Source organism: Epinephelus moara, chromosome 9 (assembly GCF_006386435.1).
Source record: "Epinephelus moara isolate mb chromosome 9, YSFRI_EMoa_1.0, whole genome shotgun sequence".
NCBI classification, from domain to species: Eukaryota; Metazoa; Chordata; class Actinopteri; order Perciformes; family Serranidae; genus Epinephelus; species Epinephelus moara.
The window spans coordinates 30006341-30025686 of NC_065514.1; the positions used below are offsets into that span (position 1 = coordinate 30006341).

General features: G+C 39.7%; 2 protein-coding genes across 4 annotated transcripts in view; both read left to right on the forward strand.

The window, feature by feature from the left end:
• Positions 1 to 1030: 1030 nt before the first annotated feature.
• Positions 1031 to 11823, forward strand: dck (deoxycytidine kinase). Its single transcript, XM_050052804.1, has 7 exons — positions 1031 to 1244; positions 1576 to 1691; positions 3571 to 3764; positions 6240 to 6387; positions 6582 to 6697; positions 9388 to 9487; positions 11521 to 11823. The coding sequence occupies exons 1-7, from the start codon at positions 1142 to 1144 to the stop codon at positions 11545 to 11547; spliced, it is 804 nt and encodes a 267-aa protein (XP_049908761.1). The 5' UTR covers positions 1031 to 1141; the 3' UTR covers positions 11548 to 11823.
• Positions 11824 to 12520: 697 nt separating this feature from the next.
• Positions 12521 to 19346, forward strand: part of LOC126395385 (electrogenic sodium bicarbonate cotransporter 1-like) — a 40511-nt gene continuing 33685 nt past the window's right edge. For 2 of the 3 annotated variants that reach the window (XM_050052801.1, XM_050052802.1), the window contains exons 1-2: positions 12521 to 12854; positions 18683 to 18756. In XM_050052801.1, the coding sequence (XP_049908758.1) occupies positions 12838 to 12854; positions 18683 to 18756 (91 nt within the window). In that variant the 5' untranslated portion in view covers positions 12521 to 12837. The remainder of the gene's footprint in view (positions 12855 to 18682; positions 18757 to 19346) is intronic. The other variant, XM_050052803.1, reaches the window with a different exon arrangement.

Sequence of the window (19346 nt, forward strand, 5' to 3'; positions counted from 1 at the left end):
TTGTTTTGTTTTGTTTTGTTTTGTTTTTTGTACCCTGCCTGAAGCTACAAATATTTTTCCTGGAGCCTCCCTGGTGACTGGTGGAGTATGTATGACCCTCCCTCCAGCATTTTTTTTTTTTTTGACTTACTCTTTGTTTTTTAAGAGCTGACAGTTAAAAGTTGAAGATGAAATCCTGGAGTTAAAAAAAACCCCAAGGTTTTTCACTTTTTTCTAGTCATGTATGCTTGTAAGTTAATGCAAAGTGTTTATTTTTGGCCAAATTTTAAATGAGATGTAAAATATTTTTGATGAGATATAACTATTTTAAGCAAAATACAACCATTTAAATGTGTATGCCCCTCTCCTAAGCCAAAATAAAATAAACATAACTCCATCTCCATTGCTTAAAAATTATTTGACATGCCTCCCCCTTTTTCCACCACCCCCTGCCCCACCATACATAACGAACAGACCCTAAGAGTAATTAGCTCTTTTGCTAATTTTTGCAAATACATTTGTACAAACAAAAAACGAAAAACTAAACATACGAACAAAAAGTATTCAAATAAACAGACAAACAAACCAAGTACGGTACAAAAAAACACCTCATTTGCTCTAAAAGGGACAATGAAAGGGAAATTATATAATTCATTATTTACACCCTAAAAATGTGTAAAATGAAATAGCCAGGTTTAGTGGCACAAAAGCTTCATATTTCTACACCACTACAAATTTTGTATTTTTTTTTACTGCACTAGATTTAACAGCTGTAGTTACTAGTTACTTTTCAAATTGATATTTTACATACAAACACGTGATGCATTAGCCCTCAGCATTAAAAAGTTTCACTTCTACCAACATTTAAGTATTACTTACATATTATATAATATATATACAGCAATAATAATAATGTAATAATACAACACTGACATTAGCCATTCTGCTTATTAATAACCAGAGCGGCCTGGTGTTGACGGTTGCTGCTGGGGCACGTGAGGGGCCGCAGCTGCTTCCTGCCTGGGCGGAGTCACAGCTGTGCAAACCGCCGCTTCCTGACTTTAGTTACCGCCAAACTTTAAACACCAGGCAGCCTTTCCTCCCTGCAGCAGCTGCAGTGCCCGCTCTAATCAACAAGGAAGACTTATTTATCCGCAGAAAAATGTCTTTTACTCCGAAGAGGCCGTGCCCCGACCCAATGAACGACTCCCTGAACGACTCAATGGAGAAGAGGATACGGCGGATATCTATCGAGGGAAACATTGGTGAGAGCAGCACTTCTTATGGCAAAGGGGAAACTTAACATAACAAGCTAAAGTTACATAAAAACCGAAACCTAAGCTAACGTGTCTGCCTGTTGCATCAGACAACGTTAACTAACGCTGGACAGTGATTTTTAGACAGTGATAACTCTGACATAGTTCATAGTTTCTAACATTAAAATTTTACCGCCAACTGCAAGACTAATATCTTTACCAGGACTAAACTAACGGTATAAGCTAATATACCTAGTAGCTAATATAACTGCATAATGTGTTGCTACATGTTTTATTATTCAGTATGACTGACTTGAATGTCTGTCTCCTTGGTTCTCAGCGGCGGGCAAATCTACCTTTGTGCGCCTTTTGGAGCAGGAGAGCGGGGACTGGGAGGTGGTACCAGAGCCAATCGCCAGATGGTGCAATGTCCAAACAAAAGGCAGTGACTTTGAGGTATTGAAACACTGCACAGCATTTCCGCATTTCTAAGTAATGATCCGAATTCAGTGCTGACAGCCGACACCCATATACAGTATACGTGTTCTGCTGTGAAATGGTTTTACATCAGCATCAGCATCACATCACATCACATCACATCTGCTTGTTGCCAGTTGGAGGTAATATGGCTCGTCTTTATAAACTGCATCTCAGCCAACACTATAAATCCAGGATGAATTTCTTCATACACTATCCTGCAATCTTCTGGCCTCTCGCAACCACTGACTCAGCATCCATTTTGAAGATAACTGGGGGAGTCTTCATCTGTATTTAGAGTGCAGCTGCCATCTGTCCACATATCTGCACTGGTCATAACCACCACACACCCAGAGGAACAGATGGTCCCACTCTGGACAGATGAACATGCCATCATCAGGGCAAACCTCTCTAACCTCCAACTCGACTGCAGGCCTGGCCTCACCCTCAGACTCATTTTCAGTGGTCCCATATAAAGACCACTGCTACTGTAGGTCTGACAATAAGCAGGATATTCAAGTACATATATTTTAGCCAGTATTTGGAAGCATATCAACCACATGTCTCTTTGTCCCACCATGACTAAGAATACTTAAATGAATGTCATTTGGGAATTTACACACAGTACAGGTGAAAGCAGATTTTATTATGTTGCACATGGATAGACTTAATATTTAGGAAGAGTCTGTGCTTTTATGGATGGCTGGGAGTAACCGTTATTTTCATTGATGATTAATTCCTTCATTTAATTTTTTGGTCTCTTAAAACATTAGAAAGAAGCCAAATATGTCCATCACAATTTTGCAGAGTGAAAATATAAGTATGCATAGTATTTCTTTTGTTTGATCAACAGTCCAGAACCCAGTGATATTTAGTTTACTGTCACCTAAAACGAAGAAAAGCAGCAAATCTTTACATCTGAGAAGTTGGAACTGGAGAATATTTGGCAATTTTGCTTCACAAATGACTTGAGGTAATTTATTGATAATTAAAATTGTTGCTGACCATTTCTTTGTCAGTCGATTAATAATGTCAGCTCAATTTTGATATCTTGTTTTGAATTACATTAATCTCCATTTTGAAGAAGAGCAAAATTTATATTTAATTTTTTTTTCCTTGACATGAAAGCTGTAATTCTTGATTACCAAAGAAGTAGAAAATAAAAGCCCAAATGACCTTAAAGATATACATCTTTGTTACTACAGCTGGAAACTGTGCAAACAGTACTGAACACTGCCCTGCACACTGTGTAGTACAGTGTAAACTGATAGCACAGGGGTATTATCAGTATGGACAACTGTTAAGGAGTCCTCTAACAAGGCTCTTCTGCTGCCACAACTACTTACTGTATCCACGGCTACAGCAGTTAAATCAGGCGCCCTCTGCTGATCATGAGACAAACTAAGTTCAGCATCAGATAAATTTTCACTGTAGCCATCACAGGTATGCCCTTGGTATGGACTGAATGAGTTTAAGAAAATCCTGTCTCCGTTGTTGATCTTAAATGTTTTGATTTAATAATTTGAGCTAATAATAAAACTTAAATAATTTAATTTCATTGCTGCATTCATAGAAAATAATAAGATTAATTAATAATTGAAAGAAATTTTAGTTGCAGCCTTAGAATAACTACACAAAGCATGTCAGCAAAGACAACAATTGGTTCAAATGTCAGCTTAGATTTTCATATAGTATCTATAAATATCAATCAGCCTCTGCAAATTTAAAATAACCAGGTTTTAGTTATGCATTGCTTGTACAAATATGTGGACTACTGTACACCAAGCTGTAATTGCAACAGTGGGGAGGAATTCATTTTATGCACAGTTTAAAATACACCCTATCTCTTATGTCCCAGGAGCTGACCACATCTCAGAGGAGTGGAGGGAATGTCTTGCAGATGATGTACGAGAAACCGGAGAGGTGGGCCTACACTTTCCAGAGCTACGCCTGCATCAGCCGGGTGCGTGCTCAGATCAGGTCGGCCAATGGGAAGCTCAGAGAGGCTGAGAATCCTGTGCAGTTCTTCGAGCGTTCCATCTACAGTGACAGGTAAACATCAGCCAGCATCGCTTGAATTGCAGAAAAGTGAAATGAGCTGCCTTAAAAATATTAAAGATCAAATGCATTGCACTGCTAAAAAACCTGGAAGTTGAAGTGTAAAACTGGCAGAGCTAGAAGCTGAACTGCATTATCTAAAGGAGCTAAGAGATGAAAGACATTGCTAGAAAAGCTGGAAGCTAAACTGTACTACTGTTAAAGCTGGTAGATGAATTATTGTCTGAAAGGGCTGAAAGAAGAAATGCTTTGTGCTTTAAAAAACTTAAGAGGTAGGAAAACAAAGTGGATTATAGCTGCTGCGCAGCGATGGGTCGGGTCCGGGCATTTTTAGGCAATTCTGAATATGAATTTGAAGACATTTAGGAATTTAGCAACACAATCTGCCTTTTGCATCAGCTGAGGCTTGAACTCACAACCTCTGAGACTAAGAATCAATTTCTATCTCACTGAGCTAATTAGTCAATGACAATTCATGTGTAGCTTCACAAACTGACTAAGCCAGACGTGCAGGTTTAGCAGCCGTCCATGCATGGAAAAGCAGATTTCAAACCACTGTAAAAAATTCAGTTATCGAAACAAAATCTGAAAATACACATATTGCATCTAGACAGCATGGAGATGTTGGTCATTTGTTTGTAACAATGATTGATTTGCTCCATAAGTGAAAAACTGATGTTTAAAATTGCCATTTTTACATTGACTCCAATTGTTCACAAAATTCAAAATGCTGTCAAAAATTCAGTTTTTGAGATAAAATTCTGAAATTTGCCACACATCAGCTGCCATGACTCTAGAATTTTGTCATTTTTTTTCATGAACATTGAAGAATTATTTAGCAAGAATTTGCATGTATATGTTTACACTACTGTTTACAGTCAAACATTTTGATGCACTGTAGGCTCAATTTTTGATAAATCAAAAATCTGAGAAACATAGTTTGTGTAGGACAGTCTGAAGATGCTCTGTAGCAAGTTTGGTGTCAATTGAGCAAAAATTGTGGGAGGAGATAGGTTTAAGAAGTTTTACAGTTTTTGGGAAAAAAAACAGAGTGATGAACTTCATAATTTTTAATAGTTATGAATTTTCAAAGTTTTGAACTTTAGACGCTTGCTGTAGCACCACCATCAGGACAATTGGCTTGAGTTTACAGCTGAGGATATCTGGCATGAGACTGGACCTTTGTGCAAAGTTTGTTAAGTTTTCACCCATGGGAAGTGTGATTTCCTCGGAAGAAGAAGAATACCTAGGATTACAATAGTGTCCCGGCAGCTTAGCTGCCCGGACCCTAAATACAAGCATAAATGACTAGCAGTCAACCAAGTTTAAGTTTAAAGGTGGAGTCAGTGACTCTGGGAAAAGATTGTTTATTTGAACTTTAACACCCAAACAAACATCCCTCCCATCAGTTCTCCCTCAGAAGTTCTGGTAATATCTCCACTGTTGTTGGGAGGAAGTTTTGATGCAATACAGAAACTTACTTTGAGCATGAAGCCCAGTGTTCTGAGTATTTCTCTGATTTACCAGTGAGGTGTATGAACTACATTGCAGAATAAGGTCTCCAATGACAGAGTGACGGCTGATTCATATGAACCAACCAGCAGGAGAACACAAGCAGTGGAAACATTGGGTGTTTTGTGACTTCAGTGTATAGGATTGTGATGTTTATTACAACTTCATTGATAGCTGCTGTCTTACATTCAACACACAGCTCTGCTTAACGGAGCAGCTCCAGTCTGCATTTGTCTTTGTCCATCAGAGGCATGGCACCCTTCAGTGTTGATGGGCTATTATGTTTGACATATAATCAATCAGATAGTGCTGTGGGCGGGACATTGAGCGAGGCTACAAAGTAGTGGGTCTGCTCCATTTCAGTGGAGCGTTGTACCACTTAAAACATAACGGTGCGGGCCAGACAAGCTGTTTTAAATGGAGTGTAACCTGTCAGCCAGCACCAGCAACTACGTAATTGTCAGTTGACAAAATAAACAACAATGTCGGCCTAAAGGGCAAATGCCATGGCAGCTTTACTAGTCGACAAAGAATTGTCTCCATGGACAGTGATGGTCATGGTGACGTATAGACTGCTCTCACCACTGAAATTTAGCCACGTCACTTTTTAAAGAAGCATAAAGCTTCAAAATTCATGAATGAGGTCTTTACTAATGTATTTTAAGTCGTAGAACAAAACGTGAAAGTCTCTTAAGCTTTTGTTGACCACAGACCTTATTTCAGGCATCTAACCAAAAACCTATATAAAATATACATGGACTTTGTTTTAGGACCCATTCCTGCAGCACTTTGTTACTTTTGTTTTTTTGTTGTTGTTTTTTTCAAATTGGCAGGTTAGACAGAAATGAATGGTTAGTTGTAGCAGTAATGTAAATATGCAACTAGCAAAACACTGATATGGCCTTTTTATATATTTATGTCATAACTTGAAACTCCTTGTCCATAATGTCCTCCTAGGTACATCTTTGCAGCCAACCTCTATGAGAGTGAATGCCTGAATGAGACAGAGTGGTCTGTCTACCAGGACTGGCACGGCTGGCTGCACAGCCAGTTTGGCAAGCACATCGAGTTGGATGGTATCATCTACCTCAGAGCTTCTCCGAAGGTACTCCCACGAGTCTCCTTAACTTCTTTTACTACATTGTTAAGACACAAATAATTACTTATAATGAAGTATCGGTTACATTTAAATGACTTTGCAATGGAGAATGGAGACGTTTTCACTTTTGACCAATAGAAAAGCACTGAATTGACACTCACTATCATGTAAATTTCCTTTTTGTGTGTGTATGTGTGTAGAGATGTTTAGAGAGGTTGCACCTGAGGGGCAGAGAGGAAGAGCAAGACATCCCTCTGGAATACCTGGAGAAACTCCACTTTAAGCATGAGAGCTGGCTGCAGCACAAGACCATGACGTGAGCCCACACATGCACACAGACTTTTATGGCACACTGTCATCAGAAACCTTTTAAAAATTGCTGCGGATATTTTTGCAGAGCCTATTGCCTCTTTATTTAATCAAAATCTTACTGTAGATTTTCTAAATCCTCCAACGTCATACCCAATACTTTGAAATCAGCTATGGTTCTGCCTTTAAAGGGTGGAGACCCTTCTGACCTGTCTGTTATTGCCGAAGTATTTGAATCTCTTGTAAATGCCAGATCATTAATTATTTATCAAATAATGATCTCAGTGAATCTCAACCAGGTTTTAGATCAGGTCATAGCACTATAACAGCGGCTATGCTAGTTACCAATGACATCATCAAATCCTTAAACGGTAACTGGTACTGTGCATCTGTTTTATGATTTAACCAAAGCATTTGACTCCTGTAGAACAGCTATTGGGGAGACTTGGCTGTTTAGGCCTTAGTGAAATGGCTCTGATTTGGTTTAAAAATTATCTATCGGAAAGAAGTGAGGGTGTCTCGGTAGCAAACTATACCTCAGCCTTGGTAACAAAGAACAAAGGTGTCCCTCAGGGATCTGTTTTAGTTCCTATCTTATAAACCCAGCTGCGATACATATGTACGCAATCATCTACGAGGTGACATCTTTGAATCAAACCATAGAGCTCTTGCGGGATGCTTTTGAATCTCTGCAACTTTCATTGTTAAAATTAATCATACATTTAAAGAAGACTAACTATTTAACATTCACTCAACCTCGCTCTAAAGCAGCTGATCCCACTATTTTGACATTAGAACTTACATGTATGGAAAGACTCACTTCCTACAAATATCTGGACATATGGTAAAATGACAAGCTGACTTTTAATGTGCATACTGACAATGTATTTAGAAAGCAGGGATACTCATCTTGTTTTGCCCAGGGGCGACATATTTGCTGTCCTAATTTGTCTTTGCTAAAAGGCAAATTCAGTCGCAGCAGCCCCACACAGGTCAGGTGTATGCAGGGCATTTCCATTATATAATGGTCAGTGGGCCACCTGGCATGTGTAAACTGAGTATTACTGGCTTAGGTCAAATCTGATCTTTTCTTCCTGCTAAAGTCAATTTGAGGTCAGGAAAAAATGTGAAAGCTCATTTCTATCTGTATTAGACTATGGTGGTGTGATTTTATTTGCATGCAGCTTCAGCCCTGCTTTAAATACTCGATTTAGCATATCATGCTGCATTATATTTTGTTACAATCACAGGTTCACACAAGCATCATTGCATTTTATATCAACCCAAAGGTCCTCGCTGTAACACAGGGGGGAAATGCAAATGTTGCTATTTATTGCCAAAACATTAATGGCTAAACTATGTACACATTTTCCAGCCTTTTATCTTTCATATCATAAACTATTGCACTTGTTCTACAAATTTGACTGTTTTAAATGTCCCCAGGGTACGTTCAGAGTTTAGTGAAACTGCTTTCTCTTTTCATGCACCCTGGGCATGGAATGAGCTGTACAGTGTCAGTACCTTTAGAAGTTCTCCCTTCTTTGAATACTTTAAAGGCCTTTTAAGACTGCCCTGAAGGAAACATGTTGCTGTTTTCCATAATCCTTGACTCAGGTGGAATGTGTATGTGTATCACTGGTATGGCCCGTATGCCTTTCTACTTTTATGGTTTCCCTTGTGATGCTTTCATGTATTGTATGTGTTCTACTATTTTGATGTTATTTTTATTTTTATGTGAACTAATTATGCTGCAGTCTTGACCAGGACTCCCTGGAAGAAGAGAGCTAGCCTCTCTGGCTAAAGGATAAAGGATAGGATAAATAAAATGATTATTTATTAAAAAAAAACTATGCATTAGTGTTGTCACGATACCAAAATCTTTGTTTCGGTACCAATATGAATTTCGATACTTTTCGATATTCTTCGGTACTTTTCCTAAGGAAAAGTCCTTTTGGATACAAACCTTTAGAACAATAAATAGTAGGGGTGTAACGTTACCAAAAAAAATCATGGTTCGATAAGTACCTCGGTACGGATGACACGGTTTGGTAACTCAAATGTTCCACCAAGTTTGTGTTGTCTCGTGTTGTCTCCCTTTGCGAGGCAGACTTTCTCTTGTCTTTTTTCACGTGCGCCAGCTGCGAATGTTGATACAGGTGTTGTCATACACACCACTTGCGCAATCTGTGCTCCAACAGGAACAAGAAAGGTGTTTGTGTGCATAATTGAGTAAAATAAATTAACTAAATTAATGAATTGATTCAATTTCAAAGTACCGGTATTTTCCGAATGCAGTATAGTACCGTTTGGAATACTCTAGTACCACGGTACTATTTTAGTACCGGTATACCGTGCAACACTACTATGCATCTTTGAGGACAACCGATGAGTTTGCATTACAAAGGGTGTTAGTTACCTGACGGATCTTGGCCATTAGAAAAAGACCCCATTAGTACGAGATCATGAGGGATTAAAATGGTTTGGGATACATGTGATTTACATCTGCCAAGAAATGGATGAGGCTGGAAATGGGCGGGTTGTTAGGTCCATTGTATGTACAGGATTTCCTTTACAAAGATGAACCGAGCTCCATTACCTTGAGGAAATAACTTAATTCATCTCCAGGAAACTGCATCCTTTTTTTCATGGTGCTCAAGCATCACTAACTGTGTGTTCCTTGTCACTTCTTGTCTACAGGATGGAGTTTGACTATCTCAGTGATGTGCCAGTCTTGACCATGGATGTAGAAGAAGACTTTAAGGGGAATAAAACAAAGAAAGCCGACATGATTGAGAAGGTGAATGACCGTTAAGCCCTGTTTAAAGATTTTAAATAGTCAAATAATGCTTTTAAATTTGCCTCCTTCCAAAAACTCCAACTGGACTTTGAGATTACCTTTCCAGGAGTTAGGCATCCTGTTGCCCTGCTCTGAATCCCACAGAGGGGTTTGTGTTGGTCAGGCGGGAACCTCTGTGGCTGAAAAATAAGGCCAGCACTTCAAAGGCCCACTTGAGGCTGGCTCCAGAAGCCAGTCAGTCCCCATAGACCCCCATGTTGAAATATCAGACTTTACAGCAGAAATAAACATGTTTACAGCCTGGTACAAAAAAAACATTTTTCTCTAGCTAATCTTAACATTAAAGGGATAGTGCACCCAAAAATGAAAATTCAGCCATTATCTACATACCCATATGCTGATGGAGGCCCTGGTGAAGTTTTAGAGTCCTCACATTCCTTGCGGAGATCGGCGGGGGGAGGAGCTAGCACACCTAATGGCAGACGGCGCCCCAGACTAACATCCAAGAACACAAAATTGAATCCACAAAGTATCTCCATACTGCTCATCCGTAGTGATCCAAGTGTGCTGCAGCCCCGACATAAAAAGTTGTTTTGAAAAACGTCATATGAACTATGGGGATGAAGAACTTGTTACTGAGCGTTTTTATATTGTGGTATTGGTACTTTTACTCAAGTGAGGAATTTAATACTTAAGCTTGATTTCTGTCATCTGTACACTTTTGACAAAGTTGGCATGCTTACTACTTGCACATATATAAAATCTTGCCTGTGGGCAGCTGATGTTTATGCACAAACTGGCTGTGGAACCTTTGAAACGTGCGGACGCCGTAATATTTAGCATAATAAACGGGCAGAAATCAAGGGTTTAATGTTATGTGCACTGTGCTGAGTGTGACCTCTGATAGTGACACTAGGCTAATTTCAAACTCGATATCGATACCCAGGAAAATATTCAATACTCGATACCATTTTCGATACAGCAGCAAAATATTAAGAGGCATGTCATTTTTTAAATAAAGATCAGAACAGTAACATCAGTGATAACAACAAAAAATCCCCCCAAAATAAATAACAACCAGAAACAAGATCTGTCCATAAATAAAATTTAAAGATAAATGTATTTATCTACAGCCCTGTTTATTTTCTGTGCTTCTGGTGAATTGGCACCATATTTTCGTTGCTGATCAAATAGAGTTGGTAGTTTAGGCTCAGGATGCTCCTGTTTCTACCTCACTATGTGATCAGAGAACCAGGGGTTACGGGAGAAACCAAACGTTTTTTCAGCTTCAATCTGTGACTTTACAGTTAACATAACTTTTCAGACACACATAATTGTGTTGTCCTGTTAAACTAACATTGTCTATTAATGTTACAGACGGGCATGACTGATAAAGTTTTCTGCTTAGCTCCCACATTAACGTTAGAAGTTATATTTTAGTTTGATGCTGGCGACACCAGCTGCTCAGCTGCTAGTGAGGGGAGGGGCTGTACCTGCCGTCTGCAGCGTGCTGTGTTCACTTCACTAAATATTTCCAAAGAGCGCTTTTTCCTTTATCATTTTTGACCAAAACTGGCTGCTCTGATCCTCCTGCAGCCGCGCTGGCCATATTACAGCAACAGAAATGTGTGCATGCATGCACAGCGACGACAACAAGCCGGGTTGCAGCGAGGGCTCTGTGCCTGCCAGATGCTGCCTGCACAGCGCGTGTCCGTCGGACCTGTTGCGCACACCCGACAGGCGCTGAGGTGGCGTGCACTGTTAGTATCGATACTTTTGTAAATTAGTATTGTATCCGGATACAGCGTTTGAGTATCGATACTTTTCAGAGTATCGATACTCTTGACAACCCTAGTTTCATGTTGATGGTAAACACGGGTGCATTTTTAGACTTTTCCCTACCATTCAAAAGACAAATGACATAAACCAGAATGTTAGTGTGAAGTCTGAACTGAACAAAGAAAAGATGATTGTCACTGATGTTCATATTCACTGGTAATGGTAACAGCTTGGCTGTTGTGTTTCTTTTTCAGGTAAAGGAGTTCTTGAGCACGTTGTGAACATCACTTGATGGGAAACATAGACAGTGCCTGAAGAATAAAGACCAGATGGAGTGTTTTACACCAATGAAATGACAATTAGTTTTTTGTTTTGTTTTTTTACATACGTGTATATACACATATATTCCGTACGATCATCACATGATCTGACCTGAAGGAATTTTAAAAACTTTTATTAGTGTTTTCTTACATCTTTTTGTATTTATAAATGTTTTGTTTGCAAATGCATGTGTATAGGTCCTCACAAATGACAATAAACTTGAAATACTTACATCATTTTGAGTGTTGTGTTGTCTTTTATGTACCAGCCATATGTATACCATGGTAGCCAAGTGTAGGTAAATCTAGTCATTTCCACGAAGTATCAATATGTCAACTCCTCCAGAAGATGTCGCCAGTCCCCATAACGGCAGTCTACTGGGCTATTTTTGACTGCTGAGCTTGCCTTTAACTGGTAATTCCAATGGGATTTGATTAAAGCTACTTGAAATAGGTGCCTTCATTTTCTCTTCTAATAGCTTATATTTACAGAGCTCAGAGTGCATGGCAAGATGAAGCTCCACACTGTTGGTGATGTGTGATTTTTTTTTAAAGTGATTAAAATAAATACTGACCGCAGTTGAGTCAAGTTAATTTTAATATTTTTGTGTGTGTCAACGTACAAAATGAATACGCATGCCCTGCAGTGAACTAAGCGACTGCATTTAAAGTGTAATCTCTGTAGAAGTGATACTTTATCAATAAATTGGTCCAAGATTTCAGGATTCTTTACTATTTTCCATCCTGACAAAGTACGTTAAACTGGTTTCATAGACCTGCCCAAATTATAATTTACCTATAGACATAAAAAGAACAATAGACAGACCATTTGTCAAGTTAAGTGTCTGATGCGCCACCTCAGAGCAACTTTCTGACCTCCACCCCCCGGTGGCGTCACGCAGGAGGAGGGATGGCACTTTAAATATGGAAAAAGACACGCTGCGCTCCCAGAGTCTCTCCACACGCTCTCGACGAGACACAAAACGAGCCTTTTCCTTCAAGATGTCACATGGACACGACCTGAAAGAGTCCAGCAAGATATGAAGATTGTGTGCTACGAGTTTAATTTGATTTGTAGAGTTGAAGAAATCATTCCAGCGAGATAGCTCCACCGACTTCTGTCTTACTTTTATCCACTTGAAAAGCGCGACAGCTAGAGTAGGTGAAGATTTTCCAAACACCGACCACAACAGCACTTTGAACGACAGCTGGACGCCAGACTGATCATCTTTAAAGGCGAAGTTTGTCACCATGAGTTCCGACAAGAAGTAAGTTTATGATCTTTTCCTTCAGCTTGTCTAACTTTGTTGAGAACTTTACCTTGTGGCTCGCAGTACTATATGTACTATACGTTCAGGGCATTTCCTGTCCAGGTGTAAACGTGTAAATAAGTCATCAGGTGAACACCAGCTATGTGAAAATAACACGCGTTATTAGAAGATTTTCTGTGCGTAATTCTGTTCTTTCACTGGCTCATCGGGTTTTGTTAACCACCGGTGCCACATTCATAGCAAAAACTCAGTGGACTATTGATAAGGCTTCTGAAATACTTTCATTCATACACGTTACACCCGTCATAGGCTGGATAAGCCACCGTCCCCGCACCGCTGTGGCTATGAACGGCCGGTAATCTAATTTCCAAGTACCTGTCAGTCTCAATTAGACAGACAGTCAGGGCACGCAGGCCAAGTTTCGGAGTGCTGTCTTTAGTGCAACTTTATGAATAAAGCTGCGTGTATCATGTGGTCTATGAGGTGACACCCCAAAAATCCACATTCGGCGCGGGCCAGCGTGTGCGTCCACGTTGCGCAATGACGCAAGAGCCAAAGCTGCAACAAATCAGACTTGACGGTTACACGGAACTACACTTGTGAGTCTGCGAGCACTTTTCTGACATGCAACTGTAATTCATCAGCTGTTTGGAAATTTTCACCCGCAGCCAGTGTGAGTTAGTTATAGATATAAGATTTACAGCAACAGCCTGATCTCATAATATTTACCAAGTGGGGCCATGCTCCCTCAAAGTGTTACTACCACCTCTCCAAGTAGCAAGAATTGACACCAGGAGTTACCTGTAATACCTAAACATGGGTGTGTGCCCTGTCCTTTTACAGGGGCTGTAGAAACAGTAAAAACACAAGACGATTCCTCATTCTTCTGTCATTTGTAGACATTGTGAAATGTGTTGCAACAGGGAAATGTTCTTTTTACAGTTGTTCCATCCATTTACCTGTGTGACTCTTCCTCTTGGTGCTAAGTGGAACGTTGAATGCTCCTTTGTGCTCTGCTGAGTGATGCTCTGTGCAATTAGATACCCATCCATTTCCTCATTCATTCAAGTGTTGCTGGAGGAAATTCCAAATGTCAAGGTGGATTCGAGAAGCAGGGAGTTAACTACAGGTCAGATATTGCATGGCAGGCGTGTCCTTTGTCACCTCTACTCACTATGACATTAGACACTTTGATTTGTAAGCCAGTAAGCTGCTACTTTATATTATATATATTATATACTTTATATTCCATAAAAGTCATTTTCAAGCAAAACACACTTACTTTTTTAATCAAACAAGTTGTCATGAAAACAAGACTGAAGATCTTAGGATCTCACTTTGGACTGAGGGAACGTAATATAATTTTTTCACATTTTTCAGTTGTTAAATAATTGATAATTAAAGTTATTGTTAGTTGCACTCCTAAAATAGTTAGCGATTTCTCCCTTCAGTATCACTCACCTCAGGCAGACTCGAAAAGCAACAACAAAAAGGCACACTTTCCTCAAAAGTTAATTGCACATTAAGGGTGGTTTGAGAAGTTTTATCAAAACTCTTTGAATTCATGCTGATCATTGCCTCTGTTCTTTCTGTCAGAGGTGAAAATAATTTACAGCCACCTTTCAATCCCTCAGATTATGAGTGTCAAAGTTTACTTTTGGGTGGTGTATCACTTTAACGCTCCTAGGTCATCACTGTGTTGCTGGTAGCACTGACTGTGCTGGGGGTACCTACCCTCATGGTGAACCTGGCTGGTGGGATTGGCTGCGTCACTCTGTAAAGAGATGGGGATGATCCCTGATCCCGAGCAGCTGATCCCAGCTCCTCACGCACCGCCAGGTTTATCCAGCCCCATGAGGTCACCAAGAACAGAAGCAATGTGAGAAGTTAGGAGCTGAATGCAGCTGGTTGCTCTGACCCTCACCCAGCTCTTGATTTTTTTTTATTAATCAGACAGAGGAAGTCATGGCAGGAAATGAAAAAGAAGATCAAGAAGATTTGCTGCGGTACCATGACGTGAATGAGGACACAGGATCTTATCTGTTTTCAGACAGAAGATATGCATTTACAGTAGCTTCTGTTTTGCTTTCTGCTACCTGATTTTAACTTCATATATATCACTTAGACTAAAATGCTGGAGAGTATATTTAAAGGATAACTTTGGTATGTTTCAACCTGAACCCTATTTTTGAATGGTTTTGTGTCTAAGTGACTGATGGAGACAACAGTTTTTTAAATTGGTCCAGAAACGGGCAGCTGTGAAACAGGCTGCAGTGTAACCAATAGAGGCAACTATCCACAGTCAATTTACATCCACTAAAAGTACTTGTTCTTGCCACTGACAGGCTCAGATTAGTTTAATATGTGTCTAACAACATTATGGAAAGGATCCCTACAGTGAAAGACCTTTTTGTTAAAGAGTAAGATCCTTTTTGTTTAACCAGAAGCAGCCCAGAAATTGCCATCACCAAACCCACCAAACTTCATTTAAATAAACAGTAATTTTAATGTGTTTAGAGCCAGCGATTTTTCACATCTAACTGGGTGAATTAAGGGTTTATTTCAACCAAACCAGAGTTTTATGGTGGGTTTGATTGTTGGAATAGTAGAACGATTTACCAAGGCACTTTTTTCAGTTTATTTTGTTTCTGTTGACTTTGATTGAAGTGTGTTTTACAATGTTAAAATTACTGTTTATTTAAATGGAATCTGGTGGGTTTGGTGATGGCGATTTTTGGGCTGTTCTAGTTTAACAAAAAGGTCTATCTCTGTAGGGATCCTTTCCATAATGTTGTCAGACACATATGAGCCTGTCAGTCACAAAAAAAAGCACTTCTAGTGGACATAAATTGAAGATGCAAATATTCCCAGAGTGATTACATTGCACCCTGTTTTGCAGCTACAGTACTGGATATATATATATATATATATATATATATATATATATCTCTACTCTTCAGCATGTCAGTCAAAATGACTGAATATGAAGTTTAAATCAGGCGGCAGAAAGCTAAACCGGTTAAATGCATAACGTGTGTATGAAAATGAGATAAGATCCCATATCTCCTCATTCACGTCATTGTAAACACAGGAAATCTTGTTGATCTTCTAGCTTTTTTCACCTCGCAGCCCGCCCCCCCAACATCGCCTCATTCTTTCTTCTACATTTCATTTTACATACCAGTGTAATTCTTTTTGATTTAGCACACCGTTCAAAACAGGAATGCTGAACTCTTCTCCTGCATCCTGCATGTCTGTGTGCCACCTGTGGTATGTTTCTCATCATGAGGGTCTCCCTGTCTGAGGCCCCAGTGTGGAGCGATTAACGTGGCTCCATAGACTGGCTATAGCCAGCAGTAAACCTGCAACATGAGCCTCATTGGCTCTCCTGTGTGGCCAATGGTTTTCACCATGTTACATGACCTGCCTCCATGCACACACACACACACACACACACACACACACACACACACACACCATTGCCAAGACTACCTGTTGCAGAAGTAAACGCTGCAAGACGGAGCTGTGTTCCTGGAAAGATCCTGAAGCATTTATGTGCAATATTTATTCAAGAATGAATTAAAATAGCTCCAGCCAATTGTTTTGAATGAGTCTTCTCTCTGATCACCGACCACATTCTCAGTGACAATTAAGGCTGTATTACGATAACTGGTTAAGTACAAGTTCTTCCCTGAAGCTGTTGGTATTTTCTGTTCACGCTGTCCTGGAAGGAAAGAAGACAGCACAAGCAGAACAGAACGTGCGCAAAAATCTGGAGCTAAACGTTAGCGATTGCGTTCTCCACACAGCACCGTGTGGGAACTTGACCTCTCTCTCTTTTTTTTTTTTTGTAAACAACAATGGGCAACAAAAGGAGGGCGCAGAGGCTAATCACTGTAATAGTATTGCTTGTAAAGTTGGCACCAAGCCCGGCTGCTCCCTGTCACTTGTTTGATCTCGGGAGCTGGTGGATCAACATTGCATCGGCTATCAGCGTTATGCCTCTATCTCTCTCAAGGCCAGATACCAGATCCACGGGGAATTCAGATGAGCTCTCAGTGCAATTGGAGGAACAAGTTGTATCCTTCCTGACTTTGTTTATTTAGCAGTTTATGTACACTGCTCCCATCCTCTCATTTTTGGAATTGTGTCATCCCCAGTTGGGGATTGTTCAGTGGCAAATGGAAACTGTTCATATGTTTATTCACATTCTTGATCCAGAATCAAATATTTATTTTTTTGTTGTTTACAAAACTATTCTCATAAAGCAGTTGGTCAGATTAGCCATGGCAGATGAGTTCTTAATTTGATACTGACACGCTTATAGTCCCACAACAGTTTGAAAGAGTGGATTGACTTTGATCTAAACTGTCTGTGTTGAGATGAGACCTAAACAGAAATGAGACTAAACTAGAAAATTATTCCTAATGTTATGAAATATTAGCTTCAGTTGTCTTTACTTTTTGTTGTTGGAATCAGGTGTAGTCTTTCCTTTTTGACCGAAGAGAATTCTGAAATTGGGGTTTCCCTAAACCACCTTTAATTGCCTGGATTAGGCCACACTTTGCTGGGCTGGAGGAGCCACATTCCTTCAACCTTCCAGCAAGGTTGACCATTGACGATCAAAGAAAACTGAAGGTCATATCGCTTTGAAAGATGTCATTGACATAAGGCCGTCTTTGTGAACTGGAAGGTCCAGTATGACTGTCAGTCAAAACTGTTTATGCAAGTATTACTATGACAAAGTGTTGTGCAAGTGTTGTGCTGCATCGTGGGTTGATGGGTAGGTGACATTCTGGTCATATGTGGGTGATTGCCATAGCATCAGAAATGCTAATGCACTTTAAGGCTTGTAAGGTTAAGTGATTTTGAATCCTTGTTATGCAGTTACTTGCCATGTTTTTGAATCACTCTGGTTACATTTTTTGAAAAAAAAAAAAAAAAAAAAAAATCCAACATAATCGTACACAGTCAGTCTAATATTCAGCAGCATTAGGTATCTGAACAAGAAGTTGCTAAATATGAGTCATTATCTGGGTTGTATTTCATGGTAAAACTGGATTTGCTTCTATTATATTCTATTGGCATCAGTTATTGGTACGAGGGTTAAAGATTACACAGCTCAAACAGTTTAAAATTTGAATTAATTTGTTGATGGTGAAAGGTGAAATTGGAGCAAAAATTTTGCTTATATTCCATGCTGCCCTATGTGCTGGCCATAGACTGACTAAAATAATAGATGTAGCCACCGTGATGTCATGCATTAGTTCCTGGATTCCTGTTTTGGACATAGATGTATAATAATAACTAGATCCTGGATCCCAAGATGGCGCCTATTCAGTCCAGTGGAGTTGCTTGCCTGGTGTGTACACCAAAGCAGTTTCTAGATCTCGGATTTACTTCTGCGATATGTACCTCACTGAAGACGCATATAGATATACATAACTTAGCTCAAGAAAAGTTTATCAAATATAAAACATATGTATAACATATAACAAATATAATCTATAAGAAGTTATAAAAGAGTCATTATTGATCATGTTTGCAGTTTGAGGTGTCCTGTCAGTAGTTTTACAGATGTCTCTTTTACCATGGTCTATGGAGAAAATGCTTTTTGGCTGCAGGGGATTATTTTTGCTGCAATGCCGCGAATGGCCACTGGGAAAAATTGGAAGCAAGGCTGAGTGGCTTTCCTGGGGGCCTGAGATTGATTTGCTCTTGGAACCAGACTCAAGCGGCCATTTAAGGAACTGCACTTTTTGGCGTTTTGGCATTGGCTTCATTTTTGATCCATATTTAATCATTTTCTCTCTCTTGCCTTGCAGAGTGGAGGATGAGGCAGTCCTGGACAGAGGAGCATCCTTTGTTAAACATGTCTGCGATGAGGAGGAAGTGGAAGGTGAGATCAGTGATGAATTCCACCAACACATTAGCTAGCTGACAGATTTGTTATGAGTTTCAACTTATCCGTGCCTTTCCAAACATGCTCTCTACTAAACTGTGCTTCATCTACGTAGGGAAAAACACTAGTTTTCCTTGTAGTATCAGCACAGAATTGGACATATTATATAGGATGATTCCTTTCCACTTTAGCTTGACATTTCTGAACGGGAAGATGTTCCTTTAAGTGCTCTAATCCTGTCCACTGCTGGCTGTCAGCTAAAGCCACAAAAGAATTCATCTTGAGACGCCCACATGGGTTTACTGTGATATTCACATTTCACAAACCGACACTTAAGGGTGCACACAAAGAGAACCGCGTCACAGCTTTTGGCACTTTGTCAAACTGATTGTGTGCATCCGTACATCCTTTGCGAGATCCTTTTCTTCCCCTGCATGGGAATGTGGTAGAAGTGCATCATTTTGTGTGCACCTCAGGTGGTCTTTGGTTTCTACAAGGAAGCAAGACAGACCACTATGAGGTGTGAAAGATATCATTAAATCCCACAAGACATGTTTAAGGAATGCATGATTGAATAGAAAAATGCA